This window comes from Hyperolius riggenbachi, chromosome 2 (assembly GCF_040937935.1).
Source record: "Hyperolius riggenbachi isolate aHypRig1 chromosome 2, aHypRig1.pri, whole genome shotgun sequence".
Taxonomy (NCBI): domain Eukaryota; kingdom Metazoa; phylum Chordata; class Amphibia; order Anura; family Hyperoliidae; genus Hyperolius; species Hyperolius riggenbachi.
This window is the reverse complement of record NC_090647.1, coordinates 441,785,879-441,805,310: the sequence shown is the minus strand read 5'-3', so window position 1 is coordinate 441,805,310 and position 19,432 is coordinate 441,785,879. Positions and strand designations below refer to the sequence as shown.

General features: G+C 43.0%; 1 protein-coding gene across 2 annotated transcripts in view; it reads right to left on the bottom strand.

The window, feature by feature from the left end:
* Nucleotides 1-19,432, bottom strand: part of RPS6KA3 (ribosomal protein S6 kinase A3) — a 226,208-nt gene that overhangs the window by 37,519 nt on the left and 169,257 nt on the right. For both annotated transcript variants that reach the window (XM_068270007.1, XM_068270008.1), the window contains 3 exons: nucleotides 14,530-14,636; nucleotides 12,636-12,673; nucleotides 7,270-7,412 (listed from right to left, as the gene is read on the bottom strand). In XM_068270007.1, coding sequence (XP_068126108.1) covers nucleotides 7,270-7,412; nucleotides 12,636-12,673; nucleotides 14,530-14,636 — 288 coding nt within the window. The remainder of the gene's footprint in view (nucleotides 1-7,269; nucleotides 7,413-12,635; nucleotides 12,674-14,529; nucleotides 14,637-19,432) is intronic.

Here is a 19,432-nt window from a genome sequence, read left to right as displayed (position 1 = left end):
TCCTTAGGCTTCACAACTAAGCTGCTCTTCAACATTCACCATGGTGCACTGTGCAGAGCAGAAGGTCAGTACTAGTACATTTTTCGGACTATAAGACGCTCCGGACTATAAGACGCTCCGGACTATAAGACGCACCCAGGTTTAGAGGGACAAAATCAAGGAAAAATAAAATCTACTAAACCTGGTGCATCCTTGGTCCAGGAGCACCTTGCGGAGCTTCAGACACAAATAGCAGCATCAAGTGAAAACCCCCCACTGAGGTGCAACAATGTAAAACCAAAGATAAACTTGTATTGTAAACCCCCCCCCCCTCCCCCCCACTAAGGTTCAACAATATAAATCTAAATATAAATTCCTGATGTACCACTGCCACCTCCTGTAAATCTCTCTAGATTGTGATAAGCAGTGAAATTGCAGAATGGCAGCACAGCCCCTCCCCCGAGACACGTGCCCAGCAACCCCGTGCAGACCCCCTCACCAGCTTGGTGGCCCAGTCCCATGATGCAGTGCTTAATGCCGCTCTCTGGTGCTTGGGGTCTCCAGGAGATGAGGAGTTTGTCTTGTATGCGTCCCTGGGGGAGGAGGGAAGAGCCTCTGGGTATTGCGGATTTCTTATGCGGGGATCGTCTGCCCGGCTTGATGAGTGCCGATGTGTACCCGTGGCAACTGCAAAAGCACACCGCCATTTCAAGTCTCGCTGCGGGTCCGGACTTCCTCAAACAAGATGTCACACACTTCTCCCCATCTCCGTGAGTGACTACTGATGCAGTCTGGTGCGGGTCCGGACTTCCGCAAACACGATGTCACACACTTCTGCCCATCTCCATGAGTGACTGCAGATGCCGCTGATTGGCGCTGATAGCCCTCCTGACGTGACGTAGGCACCGCTCCTGAACCAATCACAATCCCCCTTCCGTGGAAGGGGGATTGTGATTGGTTCAGGAGCGGTGCCTTCGCCCCGCCGGCAGGGCTATCAGCGCCAATCAGCGGCATCTGCAGTCACTCATGGAGATGGGCAGAAGTGTGTGACATCGTGTTTGCGGAAGTCCGGACCCGCACCAGACTGCATCAGTAGTCACTCACGGAGATTGGGAGAAGTGTATGACATCTAGTTTGAGGAAGTCCGGACCCCCAGCTAGACTTGAAATGGCGGTGTGCTTTTGCAGTTGCCGTGGGTACGAAGATCCTGTCCGATGCAGTATGAACTGCTGTGGCTCTGCAGCAGATGAGAAGGTCTGCCGAGACTCCTTCGCCTCCCCACCTTACCGGACAAGCCGCGGCTCCTCCACGATAATAAGAAATCCCACTTGCCACAGGTACATTCGGACTATAAGACGCACCAACTTTTCCACCCCTCTTTTGGGGGAGAAAAAGTGCGTCTTATAGTCCGAAAAATACGATATTAGTCAGAAGGGTAAGCAGGCAGACTGACTGGCACAAGTAGCCATACACTGGCAGATCGGAATCTGGTCAGACAGGGATATATTACTGGCACATGCTGAAAATAGATTTTTAATAGATTTCCCCTTGAAATCCACAAAAAATCCGTGGAGGAGAAAGGAGACTGTTGATTGTCCCGAAATCTACAGCCGTGCACCCAACTGCCCCTTTACGAGCAAGATCTTTCTGTCGGGAGTGATCGATAGTTTAAAACGATTTCACACAAGTGCAGATATTGGCGTACCAGAAGACTTGGGCGCAGGATACAGCCAGTATATGGCTGATCCTGCTGCCGCACAAGTCCCGGCTGTGTTAATTACTATTCCCCCTCCAGGCTGCCATGGATAGTGGGGAATTATGTAATTTGGCTTCCAGTTACTGCTGGAAGCCGAATTACAGTGTTTTAAATCAAATTTAACTTCAGCTCCATCTTCTGACGGCACCGAAGTTACACTCCGTGCGCGGCTATAGCTGTAATTCCTCTTACTACCTATGGTGGCGCCGGCTGCGCCCAAATCTCCTGCGCTGGATTGTTCGTGTTTGCAGATATTGCATCATACTCCATGTAGAGTGCAGGTGGGGAAGAGCGGTGAACAAAATGAAAGTGAAAATAACAGAGGTAGTAAAAGTAGTGGGGTAATAAACTGGGGGTAGGCAGAGCAGGTAAATAGGGAGGAGCTTATAGTGAGGTCATAGGATAGATAAGGTATGGATATAGTATGGTGAGGATAAAACAACAGTGAGGTTGGGTAGCATAGAAGAATGGTGCTTAGCCCACATTAGAGGTTGGGTTAGTAGGCGAGTGTGTAGAATAGGTAGAAGGATAGATGAAGGGTGAGGGTTGAGTTTTGGTTTTTTTTTGAAAGGGGGGGGGGGTAGAAAGATAGATGAGGAGTGGATGGTAAGTGGGGGTCAAGAGTGCAGACCTGGGGTCGCTAGAATAGTTAAAGGGTGGGTGGGTGTCGATCAGAAGTTGTGACATGGGTGGTAAGAGAAGGTGTGGTGGAAATGAAGAGCAGTAACATAAAGGTAGGTAAGGTGGTGGTCAGAAAAGGTGCTATTCACGCTGACTCCCTGAGAATGCAAGTTGCTGTGCCTCCGGTACCACCAGAGAGGCTGAGCAGTCATGTAACATGTTAGGGAGGAGATGTTGGCTGTGGCAAAAGGAGAGGCACAGCCACAAAACATGCAGTAAAACTTTTTGGACAGTACGGTCATCTGATCAGGAGACTGGCTGTACTTGTTAAGGAAGGAATGGTAGTTGTAAGCTAACTTGTGTAATTTAACAAATGGACCTGAAGAGCCACCAAAAAGGGTTTGGTGGACAAAAGTCTGAAGACCACCAGATTAGATCAACAAAGTTAACTGAAAGTGATTGGTTACTTTTAAGTACAGCGAATGGTCTCCAGCAGAGTCATTCAAAAATGATTAGTCTGCATAACATCGATTGTTTCACACAAACCATGCAAGGCCCACTTTACTGTACAGAAGACAGATAATTGTGGCAGGTACTCAAGAGCACCACTACAATTAGAAGGTAAAAGGGAAGAAACGATGATACAACATAGTATTTTAGATTGCTTTAATTTAAAAAATGCAAAAGTGCAGATGCACATGGAAATACAGCAGCTCCTCACAAAATCAACTTATTAGCCTAGTCATAATTACTTTATTTTGACTAATCCAATATCAGTCCAGCCACATTTGCCTTAGGAGATGAGCATCGCACAGCTTTGGTTTCTCAGCTGTGAAAGTCAGAACCAAACTACGCAATACAGAGCAGAGCACTTATCTAAACTCAGATCAAGATACTGCAGCAAAGCCAGCTCTGCATTATGTAGTATGAATGAAAACCAGGGGCTCTGTTCTGGGAAATGAAAATATCTTTCTTGCTACGTGTTTACAGTATAACTAACCAGAATATAACTGCTTGTTCTAGTAACGGGATTTCCATTCCACTGACAGAAGTGGAAAACTGCTCACTTTCTGGAAGAGACAAGCTTCCGGGTTGTGCTAAGCACAGCTGGGAAAGATTTCATCATATACACACACATTGTGAAGTAATTCTCCGGGCAGAAATGTAAAAACATATTTCAGCTTCCATTATGAAATTGTCCGGATGACAGGTGAAATCTGTATCAAGCTGTCCCCACTTAACTGGAAAATCAGCTCAATAAGGCCCGGTTCACACTTGCGGTGGCCCTCCGGAATCGCCGTGCCGGAGCCGCACCGCCTGCAGAACGGACGGAACGGACGCACGGCATAGCAATTAAAGCCTATGCGTCCGTTCACATGGGTCCGTTCTGCAGAACCGGAGCCGGACCGGATCCGGGCCGGATCCGGACTCCGGCCTCCGTTCCAACATGCGCTATTTTTTCATCCGGCCCCTCCGGCAGCCGTATCCGGGGCGGAGCCGGACTGCACCATCCGGCCAATACAAACAAATGGGAACCGGAGGCCGCACAACACACTGGCTGAGAAATCCGGATGTTCTACCCCACTTCCTATGCGGATTTTTGCGGCGATATTGGCTGGGGACACATGGGCAAGCATTTTGGAGTGGAGCAGCACGAGCTGGAGGTGTTGGCAGGATGTTGGCAGCATGTCGGAGGTGGAGGTGAGTGCTAAACAGCAGAGGGCCTGATTCCACAGGTCCCCCTTCTGCTGACCTCCCAGACCCCAACATTTTTTTTTTTTTTTTACGTTTACTTTGCCAAACGGATCCGGATCGCATCCTGATTACCACCTGATGCAACCTGACCGGATCCGGATCGGATCCGGATCAGAACCGTACGGTTCCGATCCGGATCCGGTCCGGATCCGGTCAGGTCATCCGGTCCGTTTGGCAAACAACCGCTAATGTGAACCGGGCCTAAGCCTCTTGCTGCTATGCAGAATACATTGAAAAATGTATATACTGCTTTCCTGGGTTTGTGAGGTGGTTCTGACTCCTCCCACTGTTTTTACTCTTTCTAATGTGTCAGAGAAGAATCAATTCAGGTGGAACAGTGGGTAGTTCTCTAGCCTTGCAGGGATAAGCTAACAGGTTGAAATCTGGGCCAGGAAATATGCAGTAGCATGTGACTGATCCAGACAAGGAGCTTTCAGGGGAGCAAAGCAGTACAACAGAGGGAAGCAGGAGGAAACCGAGCGACCTGTAAGGCTATGTGGGCTGGAAGAAGCCCTCGGTAAGTTAAATAGAACTTTTCCCCAATTCCCAGGTACACTTTAAAGGTGGTCATTAATGATCCAATCTTGATTGTGCAAACCTATCAAATCAATTTAGTAGGAGAGTAAACTTAGTGAATATACTTTGAATGGGTACTTTAGGCAGTTCCTCATATTACATAGAAGTGTTACGATTGTACAAGCAAGGTTGTATCATTAGTGGGCACCTTAAGAGCTTCAATAGTAATGTGAAGTGTAAACAGCAGCCATAACAGTGCGAGGTAGAAAATTGTTCATTCAGCTCCCAAGAAGAGATTGAATTACTGTCTGAAGTTTTTTTAGTGCTATATCTTTATTAGGACACTGTGTGCAGACAGATAAAAGAGTTCTATGTACTCTTCAACAGCAGTGTTCTTCCCAGGCTATTTCACCCGGCTAGTTTTGATGAGCACTTGGCTGTCATCGGCTCACTAGCTCCTCTGTTGTAAGCAGAGTTGTGCAGAAAAGCGCCGGCATTCCACTCTTTTCTCCCCCCCCACTCGGCTATTTTTTCATGCCAAACGGCTACTTTTTCATGCCATAAGAAGTAATTGACTAGCACACCAGCACCAAGAATCAAATGCATAAAGATTGTATTGATCAGAAACTAAAGTATACAACATTGGCTATAGCCAATGTTGTATACTTTTGTTTCTGATCAATACAATCTTGTATTTCTGAGGAGAACAGTGAAGAGAGCCACTGCGTTTGGCTGCTGACTGATTCATATGTCAAAGCACTGATTTTTTTTAAGCTCTTGCAATGCAAAAAAAAAAAAAGGGAAACTGAACACAGGCCAAGTAAGTGGGCTTGAAAACCCACACCCATGTTTATCTTATAGCATATGTTAATTCAGGTATGCTTTAAAATTTGAAGTCCTGCTATTCAGAGCCACTGTTCTGAGTTTATTTCAGAATTCTTCACTACATGTCCTAACAGAAACAGCAATATAAATCAATACATCAATCTATTTATCTTCACAGTTCTAATGCCCACTTCCTCTGTGGTTTTAACCAAAAATCTGCAAAACAGCAAAAACAACAACCACAACAAAAAAAGTACAGGAGCTATTGCTGGCATGCTAAACTGGGCAACAGAACATGCAATGAAACACAGATGGCGGACACCTGCACGTATATTACGGGATTTAGGTTAATATTTCCCCTGTACTGCTTCAGCCATCTGTATGCAACCTTGATGCACAAATTACACCTGACAGGATTCATCTGATGATCACATTTAACTCACTGGTGCACTGCTTGGCAACCCTAAACAATTTCTCTAAGTGATTAACTCTAGGTACTAGGCAAAGAAACTAGCATCAATAATGTCCAACACTTAAACTGAACATGTACTTTCTGGAAGTGTATAAAAGCACAATATTAAATATATATTTTAACTCTGAAATTTTCTATGCCATTTTAGCCTCTAAACACTGATATCTGCATCCACTTATGCCTCCAGGTTTCAGGAAACTGTACTTAGACCCCGGTTCCAATTGTTTGCTCTTTTACTTTAGTTCTGAAATTTTTTTGTGGTTTTAATAAAGATTAGCAAAGGAGGACAAGAGTCAGCATTGCTAGCAACTGATTTTTGGGTGCGTGCAGATATACATAATGTAAATTAGGTCCGCTTATCACCCACCCGTACCCACACTGGTATGTTTCATTGTTAAGCAGACTTTCTATGTTATGTATAGCTGCATGTACCAATAAATCTGTTGCCAGTAGTGCCAGACTAATCTCACCATTCCTGTCCACATCGGACACAAACACACAGTAAATATCCAAAAGATATGTACTGTACTCATGTACCTTACACCTATGGGGAGGGCATAACTTAAGCTCCTGTTGTTCCAGGAACCTAAATGTAAGTCTTCGTAGTTTAGTCCTCGTAAAGTGTTTTAACCTACGTTGTGCATGCAAGCAGAATCAACATTTCACACAACATGCATGCTGTGGAACAACGTTATTTGAACAACATTGTACACACCTGGCTGACTGCACATCATCTGCCCAAGAGTCATCGGAGTTGATCTGCTGACTGGATCGGGCAAATGCCCCAGATCAGTTGTAGGGTTACTCGTACTCGTAGCTACTCTGAATCGAAGTTTAGATTAGCCAGCGCTGCCTGTGGGGGAGGGGAGGGCTAACTTAACCATGCCGCTGCTGTTAGATGATGCGCTCCATTTCTGTCCCACACTTTCTCCTTCAACCTGAAAGGAGGAAGTATGAGAGTGACATGGAACGCAACGTGGAGCCCATCGTCTAACATTAAATTTTGATTCCAAGTAGCTACGAGTACATATCTACTCGGTAAGAGCAACCCTAATCGGTCGGTCGTCAATTTTTAACAATAATGGTCAACTGATTCAGCAAAATCTGTTGTTCATCGGACGTTTCAAATAGCTTTTGTGTGGTGTGTGCACATAGCTTAGACAGGACAGCTCCTCAACTGTACTGAGATGAAATAATCTCCCTTTACATTACACTGCAATAATGGAAGAAAACATCAACTAAATGAACACAGTCTAATGGGACCTGACTGAAAAAAAGCACGCAGAAAGTGATGGTTAAAGCAAAACCATATAATGACCCGGCTGTGAAGAACAATGTGGCTTACCATGAGAACACCAAAAGACCACCAGTCAGCACTTTGCGTGTGGCCTCTTCTGTTCACCACCTCTGGTGCCATGTATTCCACCGTGCCACAGAAGGAATAAGCTTTCTTCTCATGATCGATTGATTCCTTACTGAGCCCAAAATCTAAAAAACCAACATAAAAATCAAGGTTCTTAGTACAGCTACCAGGTTGTTTGACTGATATTTTATTTGTTATATGGCAAACAATTGCATTAAACCCATATTTTTGCATTTTCCCATTACTCATCATTATACTTGCAAATACCTTCTGATTAAAGGTATCCACTGATGATACAATCTTGATTATATACAATCTTATAAAATCTCTGAAGTAAAAGAGAACACTGAACAGAGACTACTGGTAGTCCCTCATATTACATAAATGTGATAAGATTGTACAATCAAAATTATATTATTAGTGGGCCCCTTTAGAAAGATAAAAAAAAAAACCTTTACAATCAGTGAACGTCTTGCACTGATCAAGGCCAAACTAATCTGACATAGCTGTCTGCAAGTGGGATTATATGGCTCTGTAAAAATATTGGCTAATCACAGGTTATTGTTGTTATTTAGTATGTATGTATATTGCTCTGGATGCACACCTGAATTTTCAGCTACATAAACAATTTACACTTTCATTCATTAGGTGATTTGTTACAGGGATTCCACTCTGATCACGTGAAGCGGATTCTCCCTCACCTCTTATTAACTTAGAGACTCTGAAGTCTCGTAAAAATCATGTTTTTAATTAAAAAATGTGTTTAACATCCTTGCCCTACCTAAACCGCTGCATCCCCGCCGCTGTACACTAACTAAATCCCCAAACTCCCTGGGGGGGCAATCCGGGCAGCGCTTCCATGAGAGGCAGAGCTATGAGCCGCAGCTCTGCCTCTCAGCACGTCTGTCAGCCCAGATTGCCGCCTCTTCCCCAACCCTCTCAGTTTTCCTTCACTGAGAGGGGCGGGGGAGAGGCGGAGATCCGCCGCTGATAGACTGGCATGGAGGCAGAGCTGCGGCTCAGAGCTCAGCCTCCAACAGCAGCAAAAACCACAACCAAGTAAGTCGTGGATTTTGCGGGGGAGAGGGAGGGGAGAGTTAGGGGGGATTTAGATAGATTTCAGCTGCGGTTTAGGTAGGGCAATAATGTTAAACACATTTTTTTTTATTAAAAACATGATTTTTAGGAGGCTTCAGTGTCTCTTTAACTACAGTCAACCAGACAAAAATGGAATGGAACAATAAACCCCCCCCCCCCCCCCCCAAAAAAACCCCTATAAGACATTTTAAAACTATAACCTTGCATTCAAAACTTAGCATAAGCACTTATGATGGAATGGATAGCCACTGATGTGAGGTCCTGTGGTAATGAGAACTCTGCACTTAAGTGGCTAAATATACACATGGCATGGTGGAATGTGTTTTTTTATTATGTAATAGAAGGAAGTGAAAAAATGTTTCATATCGTTACTAAAATCTAATCAACAGAGGAAAAATCTGCTAGCAGGGGCGTAACTACAGGAAAGCAGGCCCTTCAACCGCAGAGAAGGCCCAAAGCTGTAAAGGGGCCCAACTACCACTTTCTACCCTCCGATAAAGGGGTTCATCCTTCAGTTCAGGTGTTTTAGTGGCTACGGGTAAGAAGATGTTGATGGCCACACTTGTTTTACGACCCTTGCAAGGTAGGCCCCCAGACTGTGAGGGTCACCAGGGTTAGGTAGGGGAAAGGATGTGAACATTTGGGGGCCCCAACGTTTTGCTGGGGGGGGGGGGGGGCGGCCAATGAATTGTAGTTACGCTCCTGGCTGCTAGGCTTGAAATCATGAAGCAAACATATATAAGGAGACCGGCAACAATATCTTTAGCTCTAATGCTAGGAACACACTGAGATTTTCTGACAAATTTACTGTCAGACCGATTATTTCCAACATGTCCGATCTGATTTCTGTTCAATTTCCGCTAGCAGTGAACGGAAAACAGTCGGAAATCGATCGGAAATAATCTGACAGTAAATCTGCCAGGAAATCTTATAGTGTGTACCTAGCATAATGCTGGGCATGCACGGCTCAACTTTGCCACGCGATTCCACGCCCAATCGTTTTCCACGCTCGATTCTGCACATGATTCTATTATCTTCCGTTAATTTTTTCTCATCTTTTCCCACTGACCTCCTTCCAGAATCGAGTGCGGAAACGATCGGGTGGGAGATCGGACATGACGGACATTATCTATCGAGCCATCTAAATGGCTCAGAATCGAGCCGTGTATTCCCAGCATAAGGCAGACATAAGGAAATTAAGTTAACCAAGTGATGAAAGAGATGCAAATCCAACTTGAGATCATCAGATTATTAGAAGATAAAGGGTGAGAAGTACACGATGATGATGATCAGTGGCCGTACACCACAACATTCCTCTAGGTTCCTTTTACATGTGAGAACAAAGCCTGGGTAAAAACACTCACCCTTTTCAAGAGGTTTCTCAATAGTAAAATTAATTATTTTTCATTAAAATTATCTCCAGTGGCACAATGCAAAGATATGGGATGATAAGATATACATTGAAAATGACTGGTGAAGGTTGGAGCTGTCAGTTATAATACAAAGATAACAGGCTTTAAAGTCATGTTAGAAGAACGTGAGATGATTCCCATCTGTAACAAGACATGCACACTTTCATTTGACCCTGAAACAACACAATATAGAGCAGCACACACTGAGCATATGAATCATAGTATGGAAACAAGCTTACTTTCAGTGAAAACCACATCACACACTGGTTGTTTGTTTTGGAGCTTTACCAAGGAGAATATTATACATTTTACTACTGTTGCTGACAGGGTCAGGAGAAAGTCCTCCAAAGTCAGGAGGAGGTCTCTACTCATTTGACCTTTCAAGCATCTCTAATGTCCTTTAAAGAGAAACTGAAATTGGGTTAAAAGTACTACCGGAAAAGGTAATATGCTATCATATAAACTGGTCTTTCTACTCACAAACTACCTTATCTTCACATCCATTCTACCTAATATATTTCTGTAATCTTAGGTAGAAAGAGTCCGTTCACTTCCGGCTGAATCAGGATAGTGACTCTCATTCCTCATATAACATATGCGCACTACTTGACAGGAAGTTGGGCAGGTATGGACAGAAGTGGCTATATAGATTGGCGATGGACACCATCTTGGTTAAGCTCGATGTGACTGCGGTGGACCCAAGATTACAGCTACAGTATATTTTAATTAGTTCATATAAGGAGTCTAGCGCTACACCTCACACATACAAGGTTCTAAAATATAGAGTCCAGCAATAAAAGTTGAAGCTGCCCCTTCTGGTCACACCTTTATACACTTAAAACAGAAGGTATGGCGCTACACAACCAAGTTCATGTGATTAAATTTGCATAAAGAGGTATCAACCACTGAGTCCGCATCTGAGGATCACAATATGATAACTTCTTATCTTCATCTATCCTCCACCATCACCCGGTGTGCAGACACTCACCAGAAAGACAGACCTCAATTAGGTCTATCAGCGCTTTGGGACACTTCGGGCCGTCCCCCACCACACCGATCTGCTGTATGTCACCACCGGAACTGATTCTCCTATACTTTCCCCTTCACATTAGATGCCGACTTCCATGCACTTGTTACCTCAAAACAAATGCCCCACATAGTGTAAAACCAGCGATGTTTATTTTTATATAAAAAAGATTGCACTTACAATTTTCCTTCTTTTAAAAAAGCACAGAGTTTGTTTGATACGGGCTCTCCCCCGTTTTGTTGGGCCCCGGCTGGCACTTGTAGTCCCTCTGCTGAGTACGATACGGTGTGCACTCCCGCTATCCCCACTGCTCAGGACGCCGCTCTGCCCACGTGGAACAGCTGTTTCTTCCGCATCAGTAACCCGGGGTTACTGATGCGGAAGAAACAGCTGATCCACGTGGGCAGAGCGGCGTCCTGAGCAGTGGGGATAGCGGGAGTGCACACCGTATCGTACTCAGCAGAGGGACTACAAGTGCCAGCCGGGGCCCAACAAAACGGGGGAGAGCCCGTATCAAACAAACTCTGTGCTTTTTTAAAAGAAGGAAAATTGTAAGTGCAATCTTTTTTATATAAAAATAAACATCGCTGGTTTTACACTATGTGAGGCATTTGTTTTGAGGTAACAAGTGCATGGAAGTCGGCATCTAATGTGAAGGGGAAAGTATAGGAGAATCAGTTCCGGTGGTGACATACAGCAGATCGGTGTGGTGGGGGACGGCCCGAAGTGTCCCAAAGCGCTGATAGACCTAATTGAGGTCTGTCTTTCTGGTGAGCGTCTGCACACCGGGTGATGGTGGAGGATAGATGAAGATAAGAAGTTATCATATTGTGATCCTCAGATGCGGACTCAGTGGTTGATACCTCTTTATGCAAATTTAATCACATGAACTTGGTTGTGTAGCGCCATACCTTCTGTTTTAAGTGTATAACAGTATATTTTAAGTAGGAAGGATATGAAAATAAGGTACTTTGTCAATATAAAGTCCTATTTATATGGTGGCATTCTGTGCTTCATGCAGGGCTGGCAGAGGCGAGAGAGGCTCCAGCCTCAGGGCGTAGTGTAGGAGGGGGCGCACTACTCGCTCAGCTATCATTTCTCTATTGTGTTTGAAGCAGAGAGAAATAATAAAAGGGGATACCTGGCAGTGACTGCAAGCCAGATAACTAAAGATTAAGGTGTTGGGTGACCTCAGGCGCCTCTTAGTCTTAATAGCAATCAGTGTGTGACAGCTGGGGTGGGAGGGATAGAGGGGCGCACTTTGGTGTCTCAGCCTTGGGTGCTGGAGGACCTTGTCCATGCTCTGGTTTCATGATCTCTAACATGACACATGTATTCCCTAGCCAATAGGAAAACTTAGCTCTCTTCACGCTCACTTTTAATTTGCAGCATTTCATGTTCTCTAGTCTGTGGAACTTCTGAATATTAAGACATGTAGTTTTCACTGAGAGTGAAAACTACATGTCTTAATATTCAGAACTTCCACAGTTTTCACCTCTTAGTATCTAGTTTTTCATCACCTGCTCTGCTTCTGTTGCTTGGGTATTCCTCTGGTTTGCTTTAATTAACAATCACGAGACTAACAGTTGTAGTTATTTTCACAGGAGGCAACACAACATTTATGATTTATTTCCAGTTTTTCCCTAGGGTGCAAAAGAACCAGCATGGTTTACGCCTAAGTGTCATACAGCGATTTCCTAGGTCTTCAGTATAATTCTTGTTTTATACAAATAAGGAAAATGTTCAGCATTCCTCTATCATGAAACACACTGTACAAATACTTGTCAGCATTTGGTAACTTTGCTACATACCTGTTAGCTTGATGTGACCTTCTTCATCAAGCAATATGCTAGGAGATAAAAAAGAAGATTCTGTATAAACATCAATTAACTTGAGCAGCAAATCACACAATAGAATAACTGGTTTATGGCTACCTTTTCTCTAACTAAGCTTACCGTGTTCTAAAAATACTGATGTATACCGTATTTTTCGGACTATAAGATGCTCCGGACTATAAGACGCACCTAGGTTTAGAGGACGAAATCCAGGAAAAAAAAATTTAAACCTGGTGCGTCTATGGTCAGGGGCATCTTGTGGACCTTTTCCCCAAAAGCTACTTCTATCTAAGATACACTGGCCAGCTAGACTAACCCCTGCTGCCCCACCAGATACATGAAGTACCCTAAGCTAACCCATGTGTCCCTTCCTGGTTTACCAAATAAAAGACAAAAACAAGAGCACTCCAAGTCTATGTATATGCGGATATCTGTCCTATCCAGGACAGGTTTTACCAGGTAGTAAGGTGGCTAACTCAATAGAATCCAGCCCATGTCAGCAGGTGTCCCGTTTAATCTGGCTGGGGACCAGGCACTAGTTGGTATCCAGTGGGTACTAGCGGTCTGCAAGGAGTCCTTTTGTCACAGAAAGGGTAGGGCGACTGTACCACAGCGACACTGTATTCTCTCTTCAGAGGAAGGATGTTCAGGAGAGCGGCCTGTGTGTGCGTACCAGACATTGCTGCAGACCGTTGAAGCTGGCGTGACACGGTTGCTAGGTAACACCACCGCGATAAGTGAACCACAGCCGGGGAGTGCTGTCCTGGCTGCATCTACTCATGACCGATTCCAGCACTCCATGTCCCTCACACCTGCTGCCCTGTCTGGCCTAACCATAACGTAAAGTAAGCGGGCGAATCTGGGTAACTGCTTCACGCAGTGGGTGCAGCGTGCCCAACCGCTGACCTGCAAATGCTGGCATCATGTGGCAATGCCCAATCGAGTGAGCGGCAATGCAGGAGGCTGATAGGCGCTGATGGATTCGAGGGCGGAACCAAGGTCATTGAGGCCAATCAGTGCACTTGTTCAATAGCAGTAAGAGCACTGATTAGCCGTGGTCCCATCGCGACACAATCGGCGCCTATAACCAGCAGCCTCCTGCACTGCCGCTCACTCGATTGGACATTGACACATCACTCCAGCATCTGCAGCTCAGCGATTGGGCACGCTGCACTCGCTGCGTGTCTGTACACCGTATCCAGCGAAGGAGTTACCCGGATCCGCCTGCTCGCTGTACGTTATGGTTAGGCTGGACTGGGCATCGTGTGTGAGGGACACAGAGTGCTGGGATCAGTCTTTAGGAGATGCAGCCAGGACCGCACTCCCCGGCTGTAGTTCACATATCGCAGTGGCGTTCCCAAGCAACCACGTTACGCCAGCTCCAACGGTCTGCAGCGATGTCTGGTAAGCACAAAGTTAATGCAACATCCCTGTGTGTCAGAGTGAGCCTCCATGCCCACAGCTCTGCCTCTGTTTCACTCTCACTTCAACGCTGTAGATTCTATATTCGGACCATAAGACGCACTGACTTTTCTTCCCCACTTTTGGGGGGAGAAAAAGTGCGTCTTATGGTCCGAAAAATACGCTAATTAATTATGCCGGTACATTAGGCAGGCAGAACAAAAATGCTCCTAACAAGCAAACCTCCACTAACTCACGGAAGGAATTAAGTTTAGCCTATTCAAAGCCTCCAGTTGCTACTTAATTAACCAGCTAACTTGACTGGAAGCTCCATTTTTTTCTCTTCCTGTCAGATGAAGTACGGTATAATAGGCGAAAGTAAAACACAAATGGACAAAATTTATAGTGTGAAGAGAATTATTGTAGAAAATATACCATAACCCAGACAGTTCATAGGCGTAACACTTACTTTTCTGGTTTTAGGTCCCGGTATATAATACCAAGAGTATGAAGATGATCTAATGCAAGTGCCAATTCTGCCAGGTAGTATTTCACATCTTCTTCAGTGAACATTACCTGAAAGGAAAACAAGAAATGTACTGTGTGAAGGGGAATTTAAAGATCTGTAGTTTATCACAGCTAAGTAAAATAATTGTTATACTTCCTGTATTAACAAGTCACACTGCTCTCTGTATGTAAAAAGTCGAAACCGGTAAAAAGGGTACCTGAGGCACCGCCCGCCATAGGCAGTAAAGTTAAAAGCAACGATTAATGGCTATAAACGAGAATTTGTGTGTCAGAAGGCACCCAATAAAATAGCGGCCCAAGTGCCCACCGTTCATAGCTGCTAATTGCAGCGTTTAACATTGAAAACATCGGGGGTTAAGGTTAGAAGGTGGAGGTCTTAGTGTGTGTGTGTTTGTGTGAGAGTAGAGTTAGGTTATAATAAAATATCAGTAAATATTACCAATATTTTACTATCGCAATTAAGTTGTAGAACATTGGTAATTTTACCGATATCCTACTAGTGGTTACCTTCAGAGCCCTATTTACTGGACGCCTTTTTAGATGTGAGCCTAAAGAGTATCCCTCTAAAGGTGGCCACACACACCATACAATTTATTAAATTTCTTTTCAATTCAAGATTTACAACCAATTTTTCTTATTGATTGTAACATTGAAAAATCTGACCAATGTACAACACATGTTCAATTTTTCCCCAATTATAAAAAAAAAAAAGTGATTTTAAACTAAAAAAAAAAATGTATAGCACTAATGACATTTCGAAACGGTCAATCTACTACACACCATACAAGCATGCAAAAAATTGATCAGGAATTTCCGCCACTCCAGATTAAGAATAGTAAAAAAACGGGAAGTCTGATCAGAATTTTCACTTGAATAAAAAGAAAAAAAAGCCCTTAATTTTTATGCAGAAACAATCGTGTTTATCTAATTGCTGTAGAATCAGATAGCTTTTTTTTGTATCGTATCGTGTGTCGTCACCTTTAGGCTGTGGAACTCGCAATATAAGAAAGAAAGAAAAAAAAAAAAAGAGGTTTATATGTGTGACAGAACTCTGCGACTCCCCTTCAATGCAAGGGACATGTCCGGTTTCAGGAAATGAACATTTTACCACAGCACTGGCATGGATGAGGAACTCAGTACTGTTTATACTGTAGTCTTGGTTTAGGAATGCTTTAATATTAAAGCAATGGGATTACCAAAACAGCTGAGTAACCAGCAACTTTAGAAGATGTTAGCAATAACAGATGTTAAAGGTATTTTGCACATTACTCGGACCCAAGTGTATACAATTACGGAACGCATTTTCCTGAAAAGACCACAATGAAAATGCTTAGCTGGGTCTTATCATAAGAATGCTAACCGAGACTAAAATAAGTCCAGACTTGCCCAAGCTGCTGAGCACTACCACTGAGGAATACACAACATATAACATCAAATCACAGGGTGGTTGATAAAAGCAAATGTGCTGGACAGTGAACCAACACATTTAACCACTTCAGCCTACAGCTTCGAAAATCTTATGCATCCAAGCAATGTTCACCTCCCATTCATTCGCTAATAACTTTATCGCTACTTATCAAAATTAATTGATCTATATCTCGTTTTTTCCGCCACTAATTAGGCTTTCTTTAAGTAGTACATTTTGCTAAGAGCCACTTTACTGTAAATACATTTTAACAGGAAGATTAAGATAGAAATGGAAAAAAAACATTATTTCTCAGTTTTTAGCCATTATAGTTTAAAATTAATACATGCTACAGTAATTAAAACCCATGCATTTTATGTGCCCATTTGTCCCGCTTATTACACCATTTAAATTACGTCCCTATCACAATTTATGGCGCCGATATTTTATTTAGAAATAAAGGTGCATTTTTTCAATTTGCGTCGATCACTATTTACAAGCTTATAATTTTAAAAAATGTAATAAGATACTCTCTTGACATGTATATTTAAAAAGTTCAGACCCTTAGGTAACTATTTATGTAGTTTTTTTTTTTTTAATTGTAATTTTTTTTATTATTTTTTTTAATACAAAAATGTATTTGGGTAATTTTAGTTTGGGAGGTAAATAGCCAATTTTAGATGTAAAATCATGTATTTTTTATTCAATACAGGTATGTGGGTGCAGTTTACTATTTGGCCACAAGATGGCCACATTCAAAAAGTTCCTAGATGCAAACGATGTCGCATCTAGGAACTAAAATGAAGAGAAGTTGTTTCCTGGGGGCAGAAATACCACGCTCTCTGATAAGAAAGCGTCGGTATTTCTGCCGGGGACTTGGATCGGTGAATGGGAATTATATTCCCATTCACTGATCGGGGGGGCAGCGGGAGGTAGCGGGGGCGCGCGCGGGCGCGCGCCCGATCGCGCGCAACACACGGCTGCAGCACCACTGCCTATCTGGACGGATATATGCGTTCAGATATGGCGAAGTGGTTAAAGAGGAACGGTCGCAAAAATCTCAAAATTTAAAGCACATACAAATTAGAAGTATGTTTCTTCCAGAGTAAAAGGAGCCATAAATTACTTTTCTCCTATGTTGCTGTCACTTACAGTAAGTAGTAGAAATCGGATATTAGACAGATTTTGGACTAGCCCATCTTCTCTTAGGGGGGGTTCTCAGGGTTTTCTTTATTTTTAAAAGCACTTAGTGAATGGCAGTTGCTCCGTCCAACTGTCAAAATAGTGTTTAGCGAGCAGTGAGGCTGGCCAGCATTATTGTATTAATAATTTTAGGGAATGTCTTTATAAAGAATAAAGGCCATGCTGAAAATCCCCTATGAAGAGATGGACTAGCCCAAAACCTGTCGGTAATGTCAGATTTCTACTACTTACTGTAAGTGAAAGCAACATAGGAGAGAAGTAATGTATGGCTCATTTTACTTTGGGAGAAATGTACTTCTTATTTGTATGTGTTTTAAATTTTAAGATTTTTGTGACAGTTTAAATTCCCTTTTACTACTTTCAAAAAGAAAACTACTTTTTTTTTATTTTAAGCAAGGGTAATATCAATATTCCTTCTTTCAGCTGTTCATTGGACTTAGATTTAATAGTGTCACTAGAGCTGTTGGCATCTCTAGAACAGGAAATGAGAGGAATTCTTCTTGGTGTGGGCAGAGATACCGGTAAAGGGGCCTGGCAGAGATTCTACAACAACACCCCCAGCTATTCTGAAAACTGTTATTCTGAAACTGGTACTCCACTGCTAATTGTTATCCTCACATCACAGTCTTGCTCCTAATGAAATATCAGAACCCCTGCACTGCATTCATGTGTGACAAAGACAGCCATGGTGCATCCCTTAGGGCCTGTACACTGGCCACGCTACGATTTTTGAATCATAACCGATTTTTGAATCGTAAGGTCTCTTTAAAAATAATGCGACTCATGAGGTGCTGCACACAGTGGTGTGATGCATTTTCAGGAAATTGCAAACAAAGTGACTGCAGCACTTTTTGAGCACTTGCGAAATTGTAGTAAAAATGCAATTCATGCAATTTGCATAACATTTTTTGGATCAACAAACCCAGGAAACCTAGGAACTTGCTGTTGAAGGGTCACTTACTTGTGGCCATGTTTCTTGATGCACATGTATTAAATTCAACAATGGCAGCTCCTATACTTCTGCCAGCTTCCCCCCCAAAATCAAGAAAATCGCATTAGAGGCCCATTGATTTCCATGTGCAGTCACTCTCATGCGTTTCAGAAAAAGACATGTGAACAGGGAGATTGTGATACCTGCCTTAATGTTTATTTATTTTCCAAAATTTGGAAAAATGCGATCTTGGAGATTCTGAACATGCTATTATTGTTGGTGTCAAAAAGGATGGTCTGCATTTCTTAAAGTGCTGAACGCAAAGAATTCTGTGGTCAGTATAAAAACAACCAGTAAATGTCAGATTTGTAAACAAAATGGACTGGGGCCCACTAGCAGCGCTTATCAGCGATCAGCAAAGCACTGCAACAGTACAACCCTAAGTGAGTGGTTCCACTGCAGTATTGCAATTGTAGAGTAGCATCTTCTGGAATCCATGCTACAATAAGCTAAGCATGTTTTAACCTCCCTGGTGGTAATCCCGACCTGAACTCGGGCTCCGCTTCAGGAGCTGGAACACTTTTCTTTTATTGGTTGGATGAAATATGCTAATTTTTTGAGATAGGAATTTGGGGTTTTCATAAGCTGTATGCCAAAATCAAATATTAAAACAATAAAAGCATGTTTTAACATCCCTGGTGGTAATCCCGACCTGAACTCGGGCTCCGCTTCAGGAGTTGAAACACTTTTCTTTTATTGGTTGGATGAAATATGCTAATTTTTTGAGATAGGAATTTGGGGTTTTCATGAGCTGTATGCCAAAATCAAATATTAAAACAATAAAAGGCTTGAACTACTTCAGTTGTGTGTAATGAATCTAAAATATATGAAAGTCTGTTTATCAGTACATTACAGAAAATAATGAACTTTATCACAATATGCTAATTTTTTTTTAGAAGGACCTGTATATGTGTACACACACACACACACACACACACACACACAGGTTTGCAAAAGTATTAGGCCCCCTTGAAGTTTTCCACATTGTCATGTTACTGCCACAAACCTGAACCAATTTTATTGGAATTCGATATGAAAGACCAATACAAAGTGGTGTACATGTGAGAAGTGGAACGAAAATCATACACGATTCCAAACATTTTTTTTTACAAATCAATAACTGCAAAGTGGGGTGTGCGTAATTATTCAGACCCCTTAGGTCTGAGTGCAGTCAGTTGCCCATAGACAATGCCTGATGAGTGCTAATGACTAAATAGAGTGCACCTGTGTGTAATCTAATGTCAG